Source organism: Podarcis filfolensis (assembly GCF_964270895.1).
Source record: "Podarcis filfolensis genome assembly, chromosome: 9".
NCBI lineage: Eukaryota > Metazoa > Chordata > Lepidosauria > Squamata > Lacertidae > Podarcis > Podarcis filfolensis.
The window spans coordinates 39,203,523-39,229,375 of NC_139610.1; the positions used below are offsets into that span (position 1 = coordinate 39,203,523).

A 25,853-nucleotide genomic window follows, 5' to 3' on the forward strand; every position below is an offset into this window, starting at 1 on the left:
TGTGGGTCTAAGCCAGCATACATAAAAACAAACATCGGTGTGCTAGTTTGAGTATTTTGATTAGCTAACGATAGTGGCAGTGCTAAGCTAGGAAAGATGGATGCAAACAACTGAACCACTGCACAGTTATTTGGAACATTCTCTTCCAGTACTTGACTTCCTCTTGAAGATGCTGTTTGCTAAACACCAAAAGGTCTCCTATTTGACATTCAGAGAAGGTGCTTGCAAGAGATGCAGGGTTTTATAAAAATCCTCCTGCTGCATTATATGTGCTCTCTACTTTTCCTGACTCTACCCATACTGAGTTATGAAGAAAAATCACACTTTTCCTATCAGTTGGAGCAAATTATTGTGAACATGTTTCTTTCAGTTCAGTCAGTTACACAGCACACCCATTTCTTTAGTCTGCTACGGAAGCCGAGGAGCACAAGGTAGCCTACAAAAGCTCACTTCGTTTGTAGCAAACCCTCCCACCATAGATTGCGCCACTACATGTTGCCAATTGGTTGCTGCACTAAGAGACATCGGCAGATTTTGACATGTAGCTAGTTGAGGTTTATTGTGGACACCAATAGTGCATGGTCCCAGAAGAAAAACAGATTTGTTGCAAATACCCCAAATAATGGAATTTATGTACTAGCTATAAACTTTCAATTACACCTCAGCCTCTTGTGGTGAATGTTCCGGTTTCTACTAGTGAAACAAGTTACTTTGCTAATGCAGTCCCTAGAAGATCATTCGTCAGTAGGTGTCTGATATTTTAGATCCAGCCTTTGTGTTGTGCACCAAAGGGTGCAAAGTCAACATTTTCAAAAATAGTTACGTGCAAGCTTAATAAGCTTAAAAGCACAGATATAAATACATACTGGTCTGCCTATATGAAAAGAAGAAGAAGAAGAAGAAGAAGAAGAAGAAGAAGAAGAAGAAGAAGAAGAAGAAGAAGAAGAGTTTGGATTTGATATCCCGCCTTTCACTCCCCTTCAGGAGTCTCAAAGCGGCTAACATTCTCCTTTCCCTTCCTCCCCCACAACAAACACTCTGTGAGGTGAGTGGGGCTGAGAGACTTCAAAGAAGTGTGACTGGCCCAAGGTCACCCAGCAGCTGCATGTGGAGGAGCGGAGACGCGAACCCGGTTCCCCAGATTATGAGACTACCGCTCTTAACCACTACACCATACTGGCTCTCTAGTATGGAGCATTAACCATCTTTTGTTTAGTATTCTTCATTGGATAAATGAGGAGAGGGGTTTTTTCCCTCCTTAAGAAAGAAACAGGTAAAAGAGAGACACCAAGCTGTCATTTAAGAGCTAAGAGGATTTGGAAAGTACTCCAGTAGATGGTTTTGCATAAAAGGCTCTCTCTCTCTCTCGCTGTCTTTTCATGCAACACATTAGCTGTTTTGTTAAGCAGTTTAAAGATTGTAATCAAAAACATACGTATTAACATCAAAGACCTTAACTAAAGAAAACTTCTTGTTAACGCTATGTTTCCATTCATATTTACATACCAAATAGCATCTAACGACTAACCTGTGGACTACATTTGCTTCAAAAGTTTGTGCTATTACTTCTCCAGCATATTTAGGCGTTCACAGTCATATGATTAACCACAAGCTACCACAGATGCAACATGAGCAGTTTTCATTATAGGTGCATTTCCCGCCCCCTCCCCCAAGTTCAAAATAGAAACAAATAAAAGCACATCCAACCATAAAAAACCTGATCACCTCAGTCTTCCTCCGAGTTACATTCATCCTCTAGAGCCACTGTTATAGGCTTCTCAACTTAAGCAAGTTCAGAGAGGAAAAGACAGAAAAAGACCATATAATGTATTCTGTACCCTGCATATACTAGATTGACAGTCCTCAGCAATACATTATTTATGAGAGAGGGATGTACACTCAGCACTCTCCAAATTGGCTTGAGGACCTGGTTCCTGAGCAAATAAGCTTACAACCTAACCTTGATTCCAACAGCAGTGTATACACATTTTTAAAAGCAGGAATGAAGAGCTGAGCAGGCCCGGGCTTTGGTTACTAGCAGTTGCCTATGAGATGTGTGTTTGTGTGTTTGTGTGTGTGTGTGTGTGTTTCAAACCTTATTGAAATGCTCTCATATACACAACAGATGTTATTTCACTTAGCCAGGTGAGAGGGCAAGCAGGAGTTACAGAGGCCTCAGAGCATTTAACTCTGTAAACGCAACTTCAGGTGAGGTCCTGATAACCCACAAATTCAACATGCTCTGTACTCACAGAAGGGTTTTCTACACTTTCCATGCCTCGTTAGAAGCTGCCTCCAACATGAATAAGCAATAATAGCAATACTCAAGGTCCTTAAAAAAGGAAGAAGATGAACAATAAAATCACCAGAACTTCAAAAAGGAGTGTAAGATGCAACTTTTGTTGGGATAGAATCAACAGCTACAAGATGAGCAAGTCCCTGTGTGGGCATCTTTAAGCAGGAAACTGCACAAGACCCTATTCGTACATAGAGAAGAACACACCACAGAATACAGGCAGCATTTTTAACCTGGTGCCTTCCAGAGATCTGCACTGCAACACTCATCAGCCTCAGCTAGCGTTGCCCATGGTCAGGTAGCATATGGTGCTAAACATCTGGAGGGCACCAGGCTATAATTAAAAGGTAAGACATTCTGGAGGGACACGGGTGGCGCTGTGGGTTAAACTACAGAGCCTAGGACTTGCCGATCAGAAGGTTGGCGGTTCGAATCCCCGTGACGGGGTGAGCTCCCGTTGCTTGGTCCCTGCTCCTGCCAACCTAGCAGTTCGAAAGCAGGTCAAAGTGCAAGTAGTTAAATAGGTACCACTCCGGCGGAAAGGTAAACGGCGTTTCCATGTGCTGCTCTAGTTCGCCAGAAGCGGCTTAGTCATGCTGGCCACATGACCCAGAAGCTGTACGCCGGCTCCCTCGGCCAATAAAGCGAGATGAGCGCTGCAACCCCAGAGTCGGTCACGACTGGACCTAATGGTCAGGAGTCCCTTTACCCTTTACCTTTAAGACATTCTGCAGGAGAAACTTTTTAACAGTTTGGAGGAATTTGTGTTGCATACATAAATGTTGGTTGTCTATAAACATTTTTAAAGTACAACTGTACTTTTCCAGAGAACTTGCAACAGTGGCTATCTATTACAAAAACTTTTGAAATGGAAATGCTTGCACTGGGGAATTTGGGCGGGGGGGAGAGCCAAAAGCAATATTGAATGCAAACACGGGCCAGGCTCTTGTCACCACTGCTGACACAGCAAAGGACTAATAGAAAAGAACAATAGGAATAGCAGAAACAGAAAATGCTGCAGCAGCTGTCATGGGAGAGGAGGAAGATTTAGGAAATGGGCTGAATTCGCCCTGTTCCCAACACTTTAAGACAGGGGGTGGTCAAAGTGTGGCACACAGTCAGCATGGACTTTGACATGCCTGGACAGGACTATGAAGGCTTGCACAATATGCATAAATCTTAATTTTTGCAGGGTCAAGCTTATGAAACTACATTCGTAAGGAACATGGGGGAGGGGGCAGTGGGTTTTTTATTGTGATAGACTAATGTTTTATTGACCTGTTCCATATTCTTCAGTCACAAAATGCCTGGGCAAAAAGAAATGTTTTCAAATTCTTCCTGAAAGTTAGTAATGACGGAGACAAACACATCTCGTTAGGAAGGATATTCCACAAACTACAGTCTGGGTCAAGAGAATCCTTTACACATGTAGGAGAAGCTTTCGGCTCACAGAACAGCACCTTTGGATTCAACACATAGGCTACAACTGAAGTATGCTGACTTTAATTTACAAGGTCTGATCAATCATGGTTTATACCAGCTTCCACCAGTCTGGTACCCTCTAGGTTTTCTGGACTGCAATATCTATAACACCTGACCATTAGCTGTGCTGCATGTAGCTGATGGGAGCTATAGTTCAAAACATCTGGATAGCACGAGCTGGCGAAGAATTGTTTAGACACTCTGGATGAGGAGGGGCCTCCTGCTCTGCAGAGGATCATAATGAACCTGAAGGATCATGTACACAGCCTGGGAATACTCTGGATCCAGCTTTGCTACTGAAGACTTAAGGTGATGACAGTGTGTATACAAATGGTTTTCATTTGTTGCAGCTATTCATTTATTTACTTACAGTATTTACAAACTACAGTGGTACCTCGGGTTAAGTACTTAATTCGTTCCGGAGGTCCTTACTTAACCTGAAACTGTTCTTAACCTGAAGCACCACTTTAGCTAATGGGGCCTCCTGCTGCTGCCGTGCCGCCGGAGCACAGTTTCTGTTCTCATCCTGAAGCAAAGTTCTTAACCTCAAGCCCTATTTCTGGGTTAGCGGAGTCTGTAACCTGAAGTGTATGTAACCTGAAGCGTATGTAACCCGAGGTACCATGTACACTATGCCAGACACACCTGAGGCAGTGTCCAAGCTTTAAAAGCTAATAAAAGTCACTATACGCTATGCGACCAAGGCTGCAGCAAAACACTACCATTCCCATATAAAAACCTCAGCAGCAACAGAGCTTCTGCTCACTCACTGATAAAAATGGTTTTAAAAGCAAGGGAGTTTTTACTTGCTGGTAGAATGACATCAGGAATGTCCTTTGGGAGGATGTTTTATAGAGATGGTGCACTGTTGGGAAATAGCACTGATACTTGCTCAAAACAGTTTTACATGAGTGGAGAACTGAAAACAGAGGAGACCTTTCCCCCTCTGTTTGCAGTGGAAGGGAGGGACCTATGGGAGGATATATCCCCTAAGGTGTGCCAGCTATCCCCTTACATGGAGACCTTGCCATATTCATTCTCCGGCAGCCCTGAGGATTTATTATTGTAATAAAAGGGCTAGCTTTGATTACTGCCTGGAAGCTGCAGCAAATGCTGAATACTCTTGCCTACCTTTTTGTTGCAGCAGGGCGGGAGGGGGGCAATTTAGGCAGCATATAATGTGGACTGAGTTTCCAAGTACAAAAAGTTGAAGCCTTATAGCCTCAAATGCAGAGTAGCTATGGCGTAAAGGTAAAGGTAAAGGACCCCTGACAGTTAAGTCCAGTCGCGAGCGACTCTGAGGTTGCGGCGCTCATCTCGCTTTATTGTCCAAGGGAGCCAACATTTGTCTGGGTCATGTGACCAGCATGACTAAGCTGATACTGGCGCAATGGAACACCAAAACCAGAGCAGCACACGGAAACGCCATTTACCTTCCCACTAGAGCAATACCTATTTATCTACTTGCACTTTTCTTGGCGTGCTTTCGAACTGCTAGGTTGGCAGGAGCTGGGAACAAGCAACAGGAACTCACCCCGTCACGGGGATTCGAACCGCGACCTTCTGATCAGCAGGTCCAAGAGGCTCAGTGGTTTAGATTACAGCCTTTTGTCAAATGAGGATCATATTTCAAGGATGACCCAAGCCAGTGCTATATTCCTGGGAGGTGAGGCTTAGGGTGCCCTGTAGATCTGCACCAAGTTGAAATCTTTTATATTATGTTGGGTCTGTCACCGTTTCTTTCAGCTTGTGGTAGCCTTAAGTCCATGCTTCAACTTTCAGTACTTTAGCTTTTTACACTAACTTTCAAGACCTTGGGCTGCATGGATTTTTTTTCCTTCCCACTTGCTGCATTTTATCTTATTGCTAAAAATAGTACTGAGTAACTTGTGTTTACAAAACTGGTATTTAATTTTTTTTATATATGGACTCAATCAATTTCCTTTATTCGACCAATAGTCAGAAATAAAACATTACACAATAATTATAAATATATATGGACTCTATCTCTCAGTCATGAGGAAGTTGCTTAGATAAAATGACATCTGCCTTGAAATAGAAATGGCTTTAGCTAAGGGAATATCTCGCTACATAGCTACAAAGATGTGGTTGCCCTAGAAAAGGCATCATACAGTGGTGCCCCGCAAGACGAATGCCTTGCAAGACGGAAAACCCGCTAGACGAAAGGGTTTTCCGTTTTGGAGGTGCTTCACAAAACGAATTTCCTATGGGCTTGCTTCGCAAGACGAAAATGTCTTGCGAGTTCCTGCGGGGGTTTTTTTCCTTTTTCCCGCCCCCTGTCCCCCAAAAACAGTACTTCTGTCTTTTCAGGATTCAACCTCAATCTGTTAGCCGCCATCCATCCTCCTACAGCCTCCAGGCACTCACACAGGACCTTCACTGCCTTCACAGGTTCTGATTTAAAGGAGAGGTAGAGCGGGGTGTCATCTGCATACTGATGAACACCCAGCCCAAACCCCCTGATGATCTCTCCCAGCGGCTTCATATAGATATTAAAAAGCATGGGGGAGAAGACGGAACCCTGAGGCACCCCACAAGTGAGAGCTCAGGGGTCTGAACACTCATCCCCCACCACCACTTTCTGGACACGGCCCAGGAGAAAGGAGCAGAACCACTGTATAACAGTGCCCCCAGCTCCCAGCCCCTCTAGACGGTCCAGAAGGATGTTATGGTCGATGGTGTCAAAGGCCGCTGAGAGATCCAGCAGAACATGATCCAGCAGAACATGATAAGATGTCTACCTGAGACCCCAGAGAGGGACCATCCATCAGATTGGATAATACTGAGAAAGATGAACAAATATTCCAGTATAGACAGCATACTAGATTCTACCTTTTCCTCCACAGTCTGTGTGGGCATGCTGAGATGAAGAGCGCACGGAAGCAGAAGTTGATGGTCCAGATCTGATCACACACACCATATCTCTAGTAGGAGTTCACACTTCAAAAGTCACTTAACACATGCAAGTTCCAAAAGAAAATCAAACTTTGTCCTATCTGCCAGCCCTCTGGTTTCCAGCTGCTGTTGCTGAATGCCAGGCTGACTCTTAAGTAAAACCACTCTCAGCCCTGATCTGATTATGGATGAGGAGGCTGATCTGGTTTGTATCACTGAGACCTGGGTGGGTGAGCAGGGTGGAGTAACTATAAAGTAATTACAATAAACAAGACTGCAAGTGTATTTTGTAGGCTGAATTTCGGGAGAATGGAGACTCCGTATTTCTCCACCAGCAAAATGAGTACCAGAGAAAAATGAGACAAACTATGGCCTAACAGTTATACAGCAGCCTCTGTCATTCAAAATTCAGTATTCTGAAAATCAGTGCATCCTCACCAGATTAGAATACTATTATAACGTGCTTCCATTTAATTTAGTAAGTTGAGGGGGGGGGGTGCTAGAGATAGAAATTGGGTGAGATCTGGAATGTCCTTTTTTCTAATTTATCCATATATTAAAAAATCAGGTGGGTGAGAGAGATAGCTAGAAAACACCATCAAGTCAGTACAAATTACTTGGTGATTACAAATGGTTTGGTAACATAAAAAAGAGTTGTCCCAGAATAGTGAAAAGGTGTTCCTTATCTGGGTCAGCCAGAGGCTGTCTATCCTGAATGCAAAGGTCATTATTGTGTAAGTGTCACCTGTTTAGTATTTAAACAAGTTTATGAAAAAAGCAAATAAAGTGAAGAATCCACATGCATGTTAACTCATTTATATCTGATTGAGCATTTTAGTTTCAGCCACCTTTTAGTTTCCCCTCAGATCCACTAGATGGCACACTCCAACCTTCTCTGTCCAAGATGTTAAAAAAGATACAGCAAATGACATTGCTAAAAATTAACATGTGATCAGCATACATTGGGGTAACAAGGGCAAAAAATGATCTAAGAATACCACCACTTTTAATTTAATCCAGTAAGGGAGAAGAGTTATCAGCTGTTTGATGTCATCTGTCTCTTTAGGATAACAGCTACAGTTTTGGCTGGGGGGTAGGAGGGGACCCCAAACATTCTTTTTTTTATTATAACAATTCTTATTGGGAGGTTCTAATAACATACCACTGAAGTGGTTACATAATCATCTGAGCAGGTTTTACACCAATCCCTCTATTATTTACCCCCTAACTCAGGAGGTTCGATCCACACAAAATAAGAATTTGGCCTTTAGTGTTGTGACACCAATGCTTTGAAATCTAATATTCTTGCGGAATGTTAGATGAGCACCATCTCTGTTGTCTTTACAGTGCCTTCCTTTTTCAAAAAACCTTTCTAAGTTGAGATCCTTCCCAGTCTACATACGTATTGGAACTGTTTTTAAGATGCTTTGTTATTGTTTTATAAATTATTGCTTGCTTCCCTGCACTCCTCTGGGAAGAAGCGTGGGATATAAATTTGATAAATAAATGTTATATAATTCTAGTGCTAGATTAGACAATAAGCCATTTACAGTGCAGTCTCGCTAATGTCTACTCAGAAATAACCTCAATTCAATAGGACTTACACCCACGTAAGTAATGATTACAGCTGCAAAAGTAGATTTTTAAAAACAAAACAAAACAAAAATCCATGCTGAAGTAAAAAAAAAAAAAACCACTGAGGTTGGTGGTAGCTCATCTCTGGAAGTGGCAGAAGTTCTAACTGAAGACATTCTGCAGATGTTAATATATTTAATACAAGGAAACAGAAGGCACTTTTAAAATTCTACATTAATTACTAGACAGCAAATTTTATTCGCAGGGGACGCTGTACCCTTTGACGACTTCATCTATAATTTGTCTTACCAGTAATGAAATGATCACAAGTTTCATTAGAAACTGGCCTTTTGGACTTTGGTGTTTATTTTTCCTCCTTTCTTCATTTACCAAAGCTTCAGTTAGAAGAAGCATTGGTATTTGTACCATCTGGCCATATAAAATAAAAAAGTGCTCAAACATACTTCCCAGAAGTACTGCTCAAATGTTTCTTTTTTCTTTTTAGTAGAACTTAACCACTTAGAACAGGTAGTTCTGGTGTTCAAATCACACAGAATCATAGAACTGTAGAGTTGTGAGGGATCACAAAGATCATCTATTTCAACTCCCTGCATTTCTGATCCAGATGCAGGGAAGTCCTTTGAAGGTACTGATAATGCCTCGGTTCACATTCACTCCTAGGATTTATTTATTTTTCCTCATACCCAGAAGGAAAGTTTTGTTTCTCTGCAAGTACATAAACCATTTGAAAACACATACATAGACATTTAATTTTATTTGTACTTGTTTTGTGCCAACATGGTGATGAGACAAGAAAAGAAAGAGCTCAAAAGTCTTGACAGGTAAAGATGACAGGACACACTGACAAATCCAAAGGAAATAAGGACACTTTTTCGGCAATATTAATAATTCTATTAATTATCTACATGGCAGGCTGAACTGAGAGCCTTTCAAATGCTAATGAGACTGTCACAGCAATCTCTCATTTAAACAGCTGAAGCGCTCATGCTGAAGCAATGCGACAATGCGCTGCCGAAATACCACTCCATACTTCAGATGTGCTGCCAGGCCCCAGGTTACATTCTCCCCCTCAAGTTTGCCAAAGCATAACTTGATAAGATTGATGGATTGCAGTTGGAATATATCACAATCATTTAGGCAACACATCCAAAACATGTTTAAAATGGGAGGGTGTCATGGATCGATGCTGCAGAGAAAGAAGCTGTGAAGATATAGGGCAGATCCCTGCCCCTGAACTAAATCCCACAGGAAGGGGATCTGAGGCAAATAGTCACAACAAGAACCTTCCTCACAAAATAAAAATGAGCAAAGCAAATACTGACAAATCACCAGGTCCACTCAAGAGTTCTTAAGGAATTCAAATGTGAAACTGGGTGAGTGAGCAGAAAAATGGCAAAAGCAATTCAATGATACCTGCGAGGGAGATCCTAATTTCATGGATACTCTCATGGGGTCTGAACTGGCCGTGACTGACAAGGAACGAGACCTTGGGGTCATAGTACATAGTTTGATAAAAAACATTGATCCAGCGTGTGACAGCTGTGGAAAAGGTGAATGCCATGCTAGGGATCATTAAAACGGGAAAGAAACTAAAACTGTCAGTGACATAGTGCTGTTATACAAATCTATGGTGTGACCATGGTTGGAATACTTAGTGTACAGCTCTGGTCACCTGATACTTTAGAACTGGAGAAGTTTCCCAAAAATGCAACCAAGGGGACAGAGCAACTCCTCTATGATGAAAGGTTACAATTATGCCTGGGCAATATCGATATATCATCCAGGACTGGTATGTGGGGCAGACTGTGATGACAGCTTCACTCAGTGATATATCGCTGGTGAAACAGTCACCACTCTTGAGTACAGCTTGTTCCGTCCTCCGCTTCTTTAAACTGCTGCCCTTGCCTCAGCCAAGCAGTTTTACAGAGCTGCTGACCCGCCATCGGCTCGCAGCGGCAGGATGGGGGCTCCGTAAAAGTGCTCCCCCTCCCCAGCTGGGAGAGCCCTGCCCCCGCTTGCATGTGAGTAGGAGAGGGATCAGGGCTGCTCAGCTGGGGAGTACGAAGCCTCCACTTCCCAGCTGAGAGATCCCCGGCCCTACTTGTACACGAGTAGGAGCTGGGTCAAGGCTGCTTAGCTGGGGAGCACAGCCTCCAGCAGGATAGGGTGCCTTTGCATGCCACACGTTGCAGACCACGCCCGGGAGGGTGGGATGTGTCATTCCTGCTAGGGCGAATGACCCCTGCACACCCGTGTGGGCAAAGGCGATGACAGTCAAATGCATGGAGCCTGACAGGTTCCATGCGCTTGGCTACTGCTGCTTGGTCCGTCTTCGGAGAGTGGATGGCAAGCGGACAAGGTAGCTCGCCCGTCCCCCATGCCAGCAAAGGCAGAGGGAGCTTGGCAAGGAGCCCCACGGTCCTTGCTGCTCCAGTGCAAGCTGCAGGGGACTCGGGACTGGCTCCGCTGGGGGCAGGAGCCTGTCCATCTCCCCCGGCTGAGCAGCAGGCTGAGACCAACTGTACTGGCCACAGCCCGCGAGGCGCTGGGGTGAAAGCTCCTCAGCTCCCACAATGAGAGCTGCGGCAGTTTCACCTGGCATCAATGGAGCTTTTTTCAAACCGCGATGTTTGGTTGGTGATACACCACGATGTTGAAAGCCCAACGTCACCCAGGCCTAGTTACAACTTTGGTTGCTTTTTAGTTTAGAGGAAAGGAAAGTAAAAGGAGAGATAACAGAAGTGTAAAAAAAATGTGCATGGTGTAGAAGAATTGGATTCTAGAACTCTGGGACATACTAGAACTTAATGGACCATCAGTGACTACTAGCTGCAGTGGCTATGTTCTACCTCAACTGTCAGAGGCAGAATAGGGAAAGTGCTGTTGTGTACAGGTCCTGCTTACTGGTTTCCCATAGGACTCTGGTTGGCCACTGTGAACAACCATTTTAAGAATTATATCAGCAAGTCAATTTAAAGTCAACTATTCAAATATACTCACTTCGCTAGCAGAACTACCTGCCATGTTTCTCTGAATTACTATGATTTCAGCCAGGCAAACATTTTGTATTTGATTATAGATCAAATAGCAACTCGAGGGATGTGACCTTCTGCTGCTATATCAGCAGATGTCTAATGAGTAATTCAAGTAAAGAAACTGGGCTAAAGTAGTTATGCTTCGATTGGTCCATCTTCACCACACACGTAATATTCTTAAGACATTGAAAATGGCTGCTGATTTTTAAAAAAAACAAAAACATATGAAAAACACTGACCTTGTGCAATGCTGGGGCCATAACTGGTACCAGAAAACCATTATAAATGTAATTCACAAGCTGCATCCGAATCAAAGGATGTGCCACCTAAAGAAGTGAAGGGAGAGTGATCATGGGATTTCAATCAAAAAGGCATCTAGAGTATCAATCTTAAGTTATTATTTAACATATTTTTCTGAAGTTCACAGAAAAATTAAATAGTAATAATAATTAACCTCTGATAAAAGTCCTCCAACCATCTTTACACAAATGAAGAGATAAACTATAGCTTATATCCTATGCACAGAACCCTATTAAATTCAAGATATGCTTACTCGTGTATATAAGCATATGTAGAACTGGGCGGTATATTTAAGGGAAATTAATTCATATGTAAGTAAAGATCAAAAGGCTCATATCCCTATGTCATACAATTTAATGGTGCAAGATGATAGATTAATAGACACCCAAGTGTACATTGCAGCCTACTGAGGTCATTTTAGAATGGCCAAGCTACTATTAAATTTATCAAATTATAATGAAGCAACAGAAAGACCATTATTTATGTTTCAGCTTTTCAATACATAGCAACATTATTTCAATAATTCAAACAAACCAGTTTTTCTGCAACTACTATTCTGTAGTGAGAGAAACACAGAAACAGACCGCGTGAGGCACCTGGTGACTTTTCTGGCAAATACACTTTTTCAAAGGCCTTTTTATAATACAATACATTTAGTCAACTTCATAATAAATGTTTGCTATAGAACAGACAGCTTTCTGAATTTGGAAGTCAAAAAGAAAGAAAGGCAAAATGAGGACCCTTTCCCCCTACATGGATCACTTTTGTAAAAAGAATAAAAACAGGAATTTTTCTACATTGCATATACATACACTTCCATCCTGTATTTTCACAAATGAAACTGAGCAAAGTTGCATAACTCAGATAAAGCTATAGATACTGAACAGCCTTGCTGCAATAAGAATCCCAAGCACAGCATCAAAGAGATATAAAATGTGATTTTATCATTAGACTGGAGAAGAACAAAGACTCAAAAGAGCGAAAATCTAATTAAGAAATAATCAAGAACAAAGAACATGAGAAGACCAAACAGAATTTAATTTAGATTCGTGAAACATACTTAACCTCCTGATCAGCTCAACCACAATGAAAATGGTTCACAGCTATTGGGGTGCATTTGTGTGCATGCATCTTACTGTTATGAGAACCTGATCATAAACTAGCATAATTAGCCCAGACAACCACAATGTTCTGTCTGAGAAATAAATCTTTGATTTTAGAATCAATAAAGGGTGTTCAGTCAACCATCTTTAGGAAGAGGGCAATGTTAATAAAAAGAAATATGTATCTGATTTATGAGGAATATTTGTTATATAAATCACAATTATTAATACTTGCCCATACTCGCAAGAAACTTGCTCTCTTTTGAAATCAAAACCGAATAATTAATTATATGAAATGTAAATAATCACAGCATAGGGTTTGATTCAACTGTGCCCTTAATGTGGACAGAACGCCTTCTGTTCATCAAAAAGCATTTGATCGCATTAAGACCTCTGGTAACAGAAGGGAATGAAAACTATTTGCACCCATTTCTCCTTCCTCCTCCCATGCTACCTTCCCCACTGTCCCCTATATATATTTGAAAAGGAAGGTGAGGGATGCAGGGCGGAAAAGGAATCAGCAAAAATTGCTTTTTGCTCGCCTTTTGTTAGCAGAGGACATGGGATTAAAAATCCTCCAACAAATGGAAGAGCAGAAATGGACATCATCCACATATTTTAAAAGGCTGGTTTCATAAGCAGGCTCTCTCCTTGAGTCCAGTACCTGTATTACAGCATTGCAGAACTCAAGGGAGTTCATGAATTGGACAAGAGCTGGAGAAAGAAGCCAGTCGTCTTTCAGCAGACAGTGCCATTCTTCTCCTTTGTCTTCCAACTTTGTAGGCAAAGATGAGTATAGGCCACTTAAGCCTGTGGCTAGCACCTGAATTGAAGAACATAAAGGGAGGGGGAGAGAAAGCAACTATTTAAACATAGTGTTTGCATCATTGATAAGCTTTTCATTAAGACAGAACTGAGATTTCTTGGAATATAAACAAACAAGTTAAGTAAACAAACAGAACTAGTTGTTAAGAGCACTAAACATCAAAAGGAAGACACATGTATGTAAACTATCAACAACATGTGGGCAACACACAGTAGACACAGGACACTCAAATAAAATAGAATTTGTTGCTCTAGATGTTTATAACAGCTCAGCTTGCATGATATATGGTTGCTTTAACAAAAAAACGGAAGGTGTGCTTGCTTCCGCAATTTGTATTTTTCATCTGTTTCTAAAATATAAACTGTAGGTGTCAATGAAAACAACGTACTCACAGAAGAGTTTATGTAATTTGTTCTCACAGCCTTACCACCACCTTCTGCCTAGAGAACAGTGCTACTTCTGGAATGGATATACAAAATCCATGCTCAGTACACTAACCATAACTGTATGCTTACACATGTCGATCTATATTAGTATGAATGCAATTGACCCTTGGACCAACACAAGCAAGACTTACTAAAAGAATACTAGGTGGAACATTGCAGGTTTTTCTCTGAATGTAAATACCCAGTCTAGGCAGAAGCCATAAAAGGAATTATGTGGTTTTTAAAAAAAAAACATTATAGTTATTGACGGGAAGTGGTGGATGTAAGTTCTTAGCCTTATTCCAACAATCGATGCAAAGACATGGGAAGAATATATATTACGAGTCATGCAACTTTAGTTTTACAAGAGCCAGTTAAAGCTATTCTACTTGTAAATCATTTTGAGTACTGGGATGATAAGCCTGATTTTCTAGAGGCACCAAGTTGAAACATTAATTTTTTTTGATTGACAGGCATAAAAAGACTGCCAATGTGTGTTTCTCTGCATCTATTATGTTCTTTACTCGCTTATTCCATCACCCAAGCTACAATTAACAGAACTGTGGGGGTGAAAAGAAGCTATGGTCTGTCAGAGTAAACTTTTAGAAAGACTAACTATGGCAACATTCCTGCATGGTTGGGTTTTACGTTAGTCATGTAGACAATCCAATAAATACACAACAATTTTATTCCCCAACGTAGCTAGTGCAGACAGCTACCGTTTGTCAGTAGTGGTATTATTGACAGTTGTCAACTTTCTTCCTATCCTGCCCCAAGTAACCTTTAAGTTATTTCAAAAGGAAAAAGAAAAAGTAGAATAAACAAAGAATTCTTCCCCAAGTATGATACACTGCTTTTCTCTTGCCTACTCATGCAGTTCCCAGTTAGGAAAATGCTTCAAAAGTTAAGGTAACCCCCAGCTTGCCCATGCAGCAATTTTGACCTTCCACTCTGCTTATCCTCTGTTTCTTGCATGATGTCAGCTCTGCACAGCTCATCCATCAGATATTTAATATAGTGTTGCAGGATGGCTGCAATCCACAGTACTCTAGACCTGCTCAAGGGTGTCTCTGCACACAGGGGGCTGCTAAGAAGTCCATAGCATTAGAAGGGCTGACCTGCTTTTTCAACTAGTTGAAATTTGCATAAGGGCACACATTCTGGAATGGCCTAAGGTTGTATGCTTGCTTCTGCACTCTAGCTATCATTATTTTAATTACAGGGGAGGGATTTTGACATTCAGTACAATATCACGCCAAGCTTTCTTTTAATTGAATCAGAATTTAGATTATTTTATTACATTCACGGGCAAATAGCAGTGAAAGAAATCCTTTAATCATTCTGTATTTTTTGCCTGAGTGAACGATGGATGCTAACCAGATCCCTGCGGCATCATTCTGATTTTTCGCGAAGGCAGTATAGAACTCCCCGAACTGCAAAGATCAAACTCACAAGACCAACACATTATGGGTCTTTAAAAAGTGAGCAGCCCTCAGGAGCGGACTCTGATATTTTATTATAGACTTGGGCTAGCTACCTTTTACACACTAAGACAATCATTCTAATTAGGAATGTGTTTTGTCACTCAAGGCCCCCAACTGTTTGAAGGTTAATACAGCTTGCTTTAATCTTCAGAGTAAAAAGTCATTCTAAAAATTAATTGGCAAATGTAATTATGGAAGTTACAGCATGGATCTAATAAGGGTATCTACCTTGGGGACAATTTTAAAAAATGAGTACTCTTTAGATGTATCAATTTAAATGAAGTCAACAAGAAAATGTCTATGCTAGAGACTTATTACTCAGTGCTTGCAAGTAAAACTGTAATCTTGATATACATTTAAAGAGATTCATTAGCAACAGGGTAGAAAGTTGTTTCATAATGCATCATTCAGTTGTTTACATGCTGTGACCCATGTTGTCACTCTCGACACACACTCTCCCAGGAGGATCTTTAAAATAATGTCAAAAAGGGCTGAGGCTACTATTGTGTTAATTTTAGACTAAAACTTTCCTTAACTATGCAACTTATTTTGAGCCTATCTGATTTCATTTCTTTGTATACCAGGGCAGTGGGGGAGAAAGAAAAGCATTCTCAGATATTTGGACCTACTTGCCTGTTGTCCTTGCCAACAAAGGTCCATATAGTTAAAGCTATGGTTTTCCCAGTAGTCATGTATGGAAGTGAGAGCTGGACCATAAATAAGGCTGATTGCTGAAGAATTGATGCTTTTGAATTATGGTGTTGGAGGAGACTCTTGAGAAGATCAAATCTATCCATTCTTAAGGAAATCAGCCCTGAGCGCTCACTGGAAGTACAGATTGTGAAGCTGAGGCTCCAATACTTTGGCCACCTCATGAGAAGAAAAGACTCCCTGGAAAAGACCCTGATGTTGGGAAAGATGGAGGGCACAAGGAGAAGGGGACGACAGAGGACGAGATGGTTGGACAGTGTTCTCGAAGCTACGAACATGAGTTTGACCAAACTGCGGGAGGCAGTGGAAGACAGGAGTGCCTGGCGTGCTCTGGTCCATGGGGTCACAAAGAGTCGGACACGACTAAATGACTAAACAAAGCCTGTTGTCCTGGAATAAAGGGTGCCACGTCTCGCCTCATCACTTGACGTGAAATGGGAAGTGCCACCTTCCCTTCCCTACTGCCACCTCCTACCTGCTCTGCCAGTACCACGTGCCCTGCTGCTTGTGGAGGTAGTGGGGCTTCTGCCACCTGAGGCAATGGTCTCACCCTGCCTTATGGCTGGGCTGGTACAAAAAGTACGAGGGAAGGTTTGGATCCAGACATAGTTGAAACGGAAAGCAAATCAAGTCATTACCAATTTGCCCCATTGATTGCAGCATAGGAGCCAACACCTAGGGGACAAGGTCCCTTTGCCCTGCCCCTCTAAAATATTTGAAGGGGCCAGGACCCGCCAAAGTTGATGGGCATTACCATTCAGACGGTGTGCATGCGCCACATCTTGTGATCGATTATGCAGCGTGGGCCCTACCTGGGCCCCCCAATATTTCATTCAAGTTGCTACCCCTGGATTGCAGTAGGAACTAATTTCAACTAACCTAGCCCAACCTAACAACACTCAGGAACAAGCTGCATCAGGCAGTTGCACCAACTGTTATCATAGCAAGATCAACTGCAAAGGAATATCAGTCCGGTCTTCACTGGATCATCTTCAGTTCAACACTTTGTTCCAGTTATCAGTCTAATCTGGCCACCATTAGAAACACGGATACACAATTAATCACTTCATTCCAGCATTATCAAAGTGCTCTCCCTCTCTAGCTCCTTTCCCTGCCTAATTTTTTTTTGACTGATATGAACCACTTTCAAAGTATTTGTCTGAAAAAGCCAGATATGCATATAATAAATAAATGATGAGGCAGCAGGTCAAAGGATAGCAGGAACTGAATGGAGGCAGGGAGTAGAAGCAGCAAGTGTGAAGTTAGCTTGGTTTGAACACTGCTAGTTTCTGACTTGAAAGAATAAAAAGGATTCCTTTGGGAATCACCTTCCACGAACTCATAGGAACTTATGCAAGTTGGCATGTGTGTCGTTGTGATATGTAGGTGGTGGAGCAGAAGGAAAACAACTAATTCTTGGCTACTGTGAGTTCAGTAAGATTAAGTTGGAGGAAATAGTTTGATTTGTTTAAAAACGAAATGTAACTAGCTTAACTGAAGCATAACTGGAGAGATTTTTGAAAATTTCAACACTTTACAGTTTTAACACCTAATGCAAATGTTTTATTCAAAAAACTATCTGATCTTCAAATGGCACATTATAATATCATGTTAACGTTGGTATACTAATACCAACGTTAATTAGACCCAAATGGCCACCTAAATATCAGACTTTGATACTTTGATATTATCCCCACTAAATGGCATGTATTTAGTCCCTAATTTGTTCATTTTGCTCCTGATAAGTTTTCTGTCGAGGAGCAAATTATAGTATAAAAATGACCACAATTAAATACAGACTGGTTCAGAAAGATATATCCCCCTGATACCACCACTTCCCACTTCTGCAATACCATAACAAAATGTACCAAATAAATTCAGTTCTGCTTTGTTGGTGGGGAAAATATCAAAAGGGGGGTTTCTTTAGAGGGTAGGGTCAGAAGAAGCAACTTACCGGACAGAAGTAAGTGTTTTCTACTATATGGTTAGCAACAACATTGTTTTCTGCAGAAAGTGACATTATAAAAAGCAGTGCATCACGAGCCTGTTGGCCCACAGTCCCTTCTCGATGAATGAAAGGAATCAAGAGAGAGAAAATTAGGAAGTTTGCAGCTCCTTGGTCCTCACTGGTATGGAAAAAGAGTTCTAAAATAGATGGATCTTTGGCTAGGATTGAGCACAGCTGGTTGAGAAGAACCACCAGCTCAGCTTCCACGGCTGGTGTAGTAGTTCCTGAGCAAGAACTCAGCAACATCATCAAAGGTTTCAAGATGGGCTTGTGATGCAGCAAGGGTTGGTGGGACTGAGTGACAAGCATTTCATACATCTTCAACTGTTCGATTTTCATCTCATCAGTGAACTCCCGTCTGAGACTCCAAAGGAAGAGTTTCTCCATGATATTCTCGGTAACAACAAACTCCAGGATAGGTCCCATGGCAGCATCTTTTGCTTGCTCTTCAATTAACAGGAAGAGCATGTGTTCTACGTAATTCTGCACAGTGCTGGCCTCATCAGGAGGAATTGCCCCATATTTTGCCTGAATATTTTTCAAAGGGTCATGCTTCTCTAATATTTTCACCACCTAGAGAAACATGAAACACATTCTCGTTATCAGAGTGAAGAGGTTCTTAACTAACCTTTTAACTCAAATCCTATTTTTCACTAAACCCAGTCTTCAAAATTGCTAGACTGGATCAGTGTTTTAAGCTCCCAATGTAAAAACATCTATTGAACAAAAAAATCTATTGAACAAATGCAGCGAAGTGCCTCTCAAAATGGACCTCAGAATGGATTGCAGAGATTAATAATTTAATCAAGTAGCAAACAACTTATAAATTAGCAATAGGAATTAATTTATGAAAGCACATTTAAACAGCTCATACACTACTGTATCTAATGGGTTTGTTAAAATATTATTTATTTAATGTATTTATATTCTGGTCTTCAACCCCAATGGTTCTTTAATTGCCTCGTAACATTATGTAGCAAGCTACCACTGATCACTATCCTTGTAAGTAAAAACATTAAAATTGGGAGCGCTGGCCAACCAAGTTGCAAATACCAAATTCAGTACTAACAATGTCTTTTGCTAATTCAACTTCTGGGAGAGCTGGGTAGCTGAAGCCATGATTAAGTGGCATCATTTGCTTGTATAAACGCTAAGAGGGTGTGTTAGGTCAATCCCCAACATTACAATGGAAGGATCTCAGGTGACAAAAACAGAGGAAGGCAACTTGACTGTAGACATGTGTCAGTCAATGTGAACCACACTGGATTAAAAGAGATCATTGCCTGGTGCTGTAAAATGCATCTCCTTAGTCTGCACACCTGCACAAAGCCTGCTTCAATAGGATTTAAGCAGCCTAACCATGTGCAGGTTTGCATCCAATACTAATATATAATTGAGCCTTATCTTTAAAATCCACTGGGCCGTCAAAGCATGATAATTCAAAGTTATATTCTAAATTTTATCTCCTTTCATTAAATCTAAATCTCCCAGCTCTTTCTCTAGCCTATCCATCAAACAGAGCTATGCCACTTTATTATTACATGTGATGTTAACTAAATAATGGAGGAGCAAGATTCTACCATTTTCCAGAACAAGAACAGAAAATGCACTTGAGTGTTAGGGAACAGATTGCATGCTGTGTATTGGCAGTTAAACCCAACTTCCAATCTTTTTGTTGTTTCTTGATTGTTGTTGTTGTTGTTTTGGAATGGATTCTTACCAGTGCAACCAACTTTAAAAACCAATTGAAGAAAAGCTTCCCTGAGCTACTTTACCTGTGCCCAGTGAGTTTTAAACACTATCATGCAGGTTTCTGGGTCAACTCCTTCGAGGCTCACAGCCTGATGCTTTTTCCTGCCACTCGCACCTGTGGACATCATAAACTCTCCAAAGTTCAATTCTATGAGGCCATATTCAATTTCCTTTGCTCTCTTCTGCTGCTGATCACTGCATCACAAGTGTCAAGTCTGGAGAGCATCTTTGATCTGCAAAGAAACCAAAATCAAAATTTATAAAGAAAAAAACGTATGGGATTTAACAGCAATGTAAAACAACTTAGATTTTAAAATATGTACTGGGAATAATGTGATATTATACACATGGTCCTGGATCTCTTGCGACACAAGTCTGCATCTTCTCACTTCTTTATAGTATAGTGGTACCTCGGGTTAAGTACTTAATTCGTTCCGGAGGTCCGTTCTTAACCTGAAACTGTTCTTAACCTGAAGCACCACTTTAGCTAATGGGGCCTCCCGCTGCTGCCACGCCGCTGGAGCACGATTTCTGTTCTCATCCTGAAGCAAAGTTCTTAATGTGAAGCACTATGTCTGGGTTAGCGGAGTCTGTAACCTGAAGCGTATGTAACCTGAAGCGTATGTAACCCGAGGTACCACTGTATTACATATCCCTGGCGGAAAACAGCAGAAGAGGGATATTGCATTCATCTATTGCTAGTGGGCTTCCCATAGACATCTCACTGGACGCTATGGGATACAGGATACTGAACTACCGTATTTTTTGCCCCATAGGACGCACCGGCCCATAGGACACACCTAGTTTTTTGGGGGGAAATAAAGAAAAAAAATTCCCCTCCCCCCAGGTGCGGGGCTCGGGAAGCCCGAGCTTCCCCCGACCCCAGCCCCCAGAACAGGCTGCTATCCGCTAGCCGTGGGAGAGCCGCGCGACTTCGTTCAGCGCGCCCCAAGCTTCTGGGTGCTGGCAAGGTCTCCGCTAGCAGCGGATAGCTTCCTGAAGCCTGGAGAGCGAGAGGGGTCGGTGCGCACCGACCCCCCTCGCTCTCCAGGCTTCAGCAAAAGCCTGCATTCGCCCCATAGGACGCATACACATTTCCCCTTCATTTTTGGAGGGGGAAAAGTGCGTCCTATAGGGTGAAAAATACGGTAGATAGGCAGGCCTTTGGTTTGATCCAGAAAGGTTCCTCTTACATACTTTATTGTTTTACTAGATTAACCCATGTTTCTGACAAAGCGATCATTTCTTGATTCTGTGCTCTTTGCAGCACACCATAGTCAGAAGTATGTTGTGGGAAAGGTTATCATTCTTCCCCTGCGGGGGGGAAATATGGTGAAGGATGTTTATAACTAGAATGGGGTCCTTGGCTTAGAAAGGCAAAGAGCTTTTGATAGGCTTCTGTGGGAGCTACTAATTGGAAGAACACAAAAGCAAATTAAAGCTAAATTTGGTACACGTGAAAATACATCATGCCTTTTCCTATATTATCCTTGGTAACTAAGCAATACTAACAACAAAAGCTGAATACATATGCAAGGTTGAGGGCCTTTTAAAAAGATTTCTGACAAAAACAGCTATTCATTCAGAAACACGACCTTTTTTGTTGTTGCTGTTGTTAATAAGAGCAAACTGTGTGAAATTACAGGATGTGAAAGAGCGCAGGGTGCCCACACTGTGGTTTGTACCAATGGTAAAATGCCATGAAAATAAAGAGAAGTTCCTACATGTAATCAATGCATCATTTCGGTCAGATAAATGACAGCATCCAACCATCTTGGTCACATTCATACATAATGTGAAACCATGATTTCGCACTAGTTATACTGAGCCTGAGCCAAGCCTTGGGTTAGTGTGCTCCCCTGCTCTTCATTCTCCTCCCACATAGCCAGGAGAAATAGCCAGCGTTTCATTTCACAGAATCTTTGCTTGTTGTGTCATAGTTTATCACAAACTGTTATTGAATAAATCAGCTTCATAGCCCATGAAACTGACCACACACATGGTCATGCAACAATAAATTCATTAATCGAAGGTGCTGCAACAGACTAACAAGAGTTAGATTCTTGGACTCAACAGACAAGACAAAACAAAATTTTTGTATTTTTGTATTTATTTATTTATTTATTTATTTATTTATTTGCTTGCTTGCTTGCTTGCTTGCTTGCTTGCTTGCTTGCTTGCAATTTCGGTTGGTGCTAGCAGTGCTATCTGGTTCTTTGCATTTCATTTTTTTAAAAAAATAATATTTATTACTTTTCCAACAATTTAAACACTACAAAACAAAATGAACAATACAATTAAACTAACAAAACAAAAACAGTTTAAAACACACCAAACAATTTCAATATCTTATGTTTCATTCACTTATTTCAGCGACCTCCTCACACCTCCCTTTTTGTATTCCACTTCTGTTAATTGTTTCAGCAATTCCTTTCCATCTTCCTCTGTTTTCTATCCTATAATTATCTTAACATATTCTCTGGTTCTTTGCATTTCAGAGCAATTAATGGGAATGGGTGAGGAATGTGTTTTGCTACCCAAGTAATACATCTTAGGACTCCTGCTCCATATACAGTCCTTGGTAAACCACCTTGGAAGTGGTCCACCTTAATTACTGTGCTGCTTAACAAGTATGGAAATTAAGACAAATTATGCTGATTTCAGAAATGTGCTTGACATTATGAACAAAACAAAAGACCTTTACAACTGCTGGTAAGTACGGTAAATATTAACTGCCTCATCATGCTAATAAAGGTAAAGGTACCCCTGCCCGTACGGGCCAGTCGTATCCGACTCTAGGGTTGTGCGCCCATCTCACTTAAGAGGCCGAGGGCCAGCGCTGTCCGGAGACACTTCCGGGTCACGTGGCCAGCATGACAAAGCTGCTCTGGCGAGCCTGCACCAGCACAGCACATGGAAACGCCGTTTACCTTCATGCTAATAATCCCCCCAAAATAACTTTTCGCAGCAAAATTGCCCAGCCAACATTTGGTTAGATAATAAAACCATTCTGCAACTAATTCCATATGTCTCTCTAACACAAGTGTGGGGAACCTTTGGCCTTCCAGATGTGGCCATGCTTGCTGGGCCTGATGGGAGTTCTGCTCTCATCTTGGAGGACCATTTCTGCGGTTGATACTGGCACTACTGATGGTGCTATCGATTTCCACAGGATTCTATATTGTCCTGCGTGCTCTTTAACATCTAAGATATTGCTGGGATAAGTCATTCTGAAATTTGGGGGAAGATTTTATCAATTTACTGATGGCACCCAGCTCTATTTCTCTTTGTCAGATTAACGTAAGGCAGTGAATGTGCTGAACCAGTGCCTGGAATCAGTAATGAGTTGGATGAAGACCAATAAACAAGCTCAGTTCCGACTAGATGGAAGTTCTGAGAGTATACAGTTCATCTATTCAGGGAGATGGTGTTCTTTTATACTATAATAGATTCTCATATGAGCTAAGTGCAACCAGAAATATTTGGAGAAGGAAAAAGGCAGGTAATTTAACAAGGAGTGATCTGGACAGTGGCAGGGTGAGCAAGAATACAATGATAGAAAATGTTTTCTTCTCAATAAGTGTTCTACTGAGTGGGATTGTTTTAACAAGTAAATTCAACTTTATCACAGAGGGGCAGAGTGTTTTCACTTATTCAGAGCCAGAACAAAAACAGAGAAATTCCCTTCTGTACACTAGATTCCCAGTTATTTTGAAACTAAATAGAATGTGGATTACAGCCTCCCTTCAGAGTTTCCAGAAAGGTTTTCATGATTGTTGCATTTGCTGCAACAGACCAAAAATAAGAGTTGTATGGCACTTCTAGAGATTAACAAATCTATTATGAAGTAAAGTTTCATGGACTACTGGACTACAGTCTACTTCATCATGAGGCTGATCAAATGGATTGACAAAAAAAAATCAATTATACATATGTTCACTTTAAAGGTGCCACAAGACTCTTTGCATTTCTTCACCACATCGCAATATTTTGTCTTCCATTGTAATCATAACTCTTCCTCACAGGTGTTTCCTGTTAAACATGTGTTCACTGTAACCTGTTCCCATCCTGATAAACCATGGTTCATTGTGATATTCAAACACAGTAGCAATCAAAAATCCTTTCAATTTATTCAGTCACAACTGCTGAGGAATATTTATTGTGCAAACCAAGATTACAGTTCTGCAGACTCAATTGCATAAGGTATGTCCTTTTACCAAAATACTAAGTTTGTTTATGGGGCGGGGGGGTTTCATCCACCAATTTGAGCCACTGCACCTGCTTTAAAATGAATTACAATTTGGTTCACATTTTCAGTGAAATGTTTTTCTCCAACACATTCAAGTATAAAGCAGCAAGCACACACAGATTTTGCAAGGAAATAGCAGCCCCTAGGAGGATAAGACAAGTAACTGCATGAATTCTTTCACAAATAAATCTAAATTCAGAAATACTGTGCCACAGGGGTTAGGAAAACACATGTGCATGTCAAAACTCTCTTTCTCTTCACATTGTCTCACATTCATCTTTGGATATGTTCCTCTTCAAGTTCTTGCCACTGCTTTCTGTATCCACATAAGCCCTACTGTTTCAGATTGTCCACCCCATAACCTAGGTGCTTGTGCCCTTGGTCTTAAAATCGTAGAGTCTCCACACTAGCACTGCATGTCAAAGCTAGCCTCTAAATAATGTCTGATCAGCCACTTAGACTATTGATATAAGAAATGGAGTTTCTTTCACACTCCAACTAAGAAAGGAAGCTGGGTTTAATTGGTTTCAGATTCCTGTAAAGATTTGTGGCATTACTCTCCATCTTGGTCATCCAACAACCAACAACAATATCTACTGGGTTTGGGTGACATGAATCCAAAGTTTCTGTCTCTCTTTACTTTTTATGAGAGTTGAGTTGAAAGGTGGATTCAAACTCCCATCAGTCCCAGATAAACATGGCTGATGCTCAGGTGTGATGAGAGAGTCCAACAATATCTGGAGGACCATAGACAAGCCTGCTGTAGAGGCATAGCACATGTATCTATCTTGAAAGCACAATAAAATGTTATCTAGTACCATCTTAATTGCATCTTTAACAAATAGCCAAAAAGCATTTAATTTTTAACAATGTTCACAATTATGAGATGTGCAGGACTGCTACACACTTCCACTTTTTAAAAGGGCATTGGAATACTTGTGTAAAAGAACAGTTTAACTCTTAGATTCATTTGGAGGCAATTTTAGAGGTATGGTACATTGCTGAAAATTGCCTCCTTTCTTGTTCCAGTTGATTCCCTTCCATCAGTAGAAAGTCACCGCTGGATATTATTATATGCTCTTTTGTTCTATTGTCTTTAGGAGAATTACTGTCCAATAGCTTTTAACAGGGTTTTATCTGAAAGTAAGTTAAAATATGCTGGTCAAGAGAAAATAAATTTGAGCAACTGCTGTACTTGTAAACCAGCCTAGGAGTGTTTTAGGGCACAAATTGGTTGTAATTCAAGGACACTCTACCTCATTACTTGGAGGCACTACAAATTCCAATGGCACAAGAGTTCATTTCTGTTGGAAACAACTATTAAACAAAATCAGAATACAAGTCCTGTATAAATGCAACTGGCTCTGTTACATATTGGCTCTATGATATATTGGGTGGCCTCCTTTTCTGAAGATACTTGCCCTTAGCAAGCTGGCATGTGAATTCGTAAATCTGTGGATATCCGCCTAATACTCCATCTGTACAGAACAACTATTTATCATGAATTCTGACAAGTTTCAAATCTGCGGCAATTCAGGATACATGCAAGTTGAACGGACACGGGGTTGCCATACGTCGTCTTTTACATGGGTATGTAAAATGACATTCACAATAGCGATCCATAGTCAAAAGCAGAAGTCGGCAAATGTGTCTTTTTGGCTCTTCAAAAT

At 41.1% G+C, this 25,853-nt stretch overlaps 1 protein-coding gene across 1 annotated transcript in view; it reads right to left on the minus strand.

Moving 5' to 3' along the window:
- The window catches only part of FHIP1A (FHF complex subunit HOOK interacting protein 1A), an 85,190-nt gene that overhangs the window by 29,292 nt on the left and 30,045 nt on the right, over positions 1-25,853 (minus strand). The window contains exons 2-5 of the mRNA XM_083631104.1: positions 19,958-20,167; positions 18,129-18,755; positions 13,393-13,551; positions 11,565-11,651 (exon numbers count right to left, since the gene is read on the minus strand). Coding sequence (XP_083487230.1) covers positions 11,565-11,651; positions 13,393-13,551; positions 18,129-18,755; positions 19,958-20,062 — 978 coding nt within the window. The 5' untranslated portion in view covers positions 20,063-20,167. The remainder of the gene's footprint in view (positions 1-11,564; positions 11,652-13,392; positions 13,552-18,128; positions 18,756-19,957; positions 20,168-25,853) is intronic.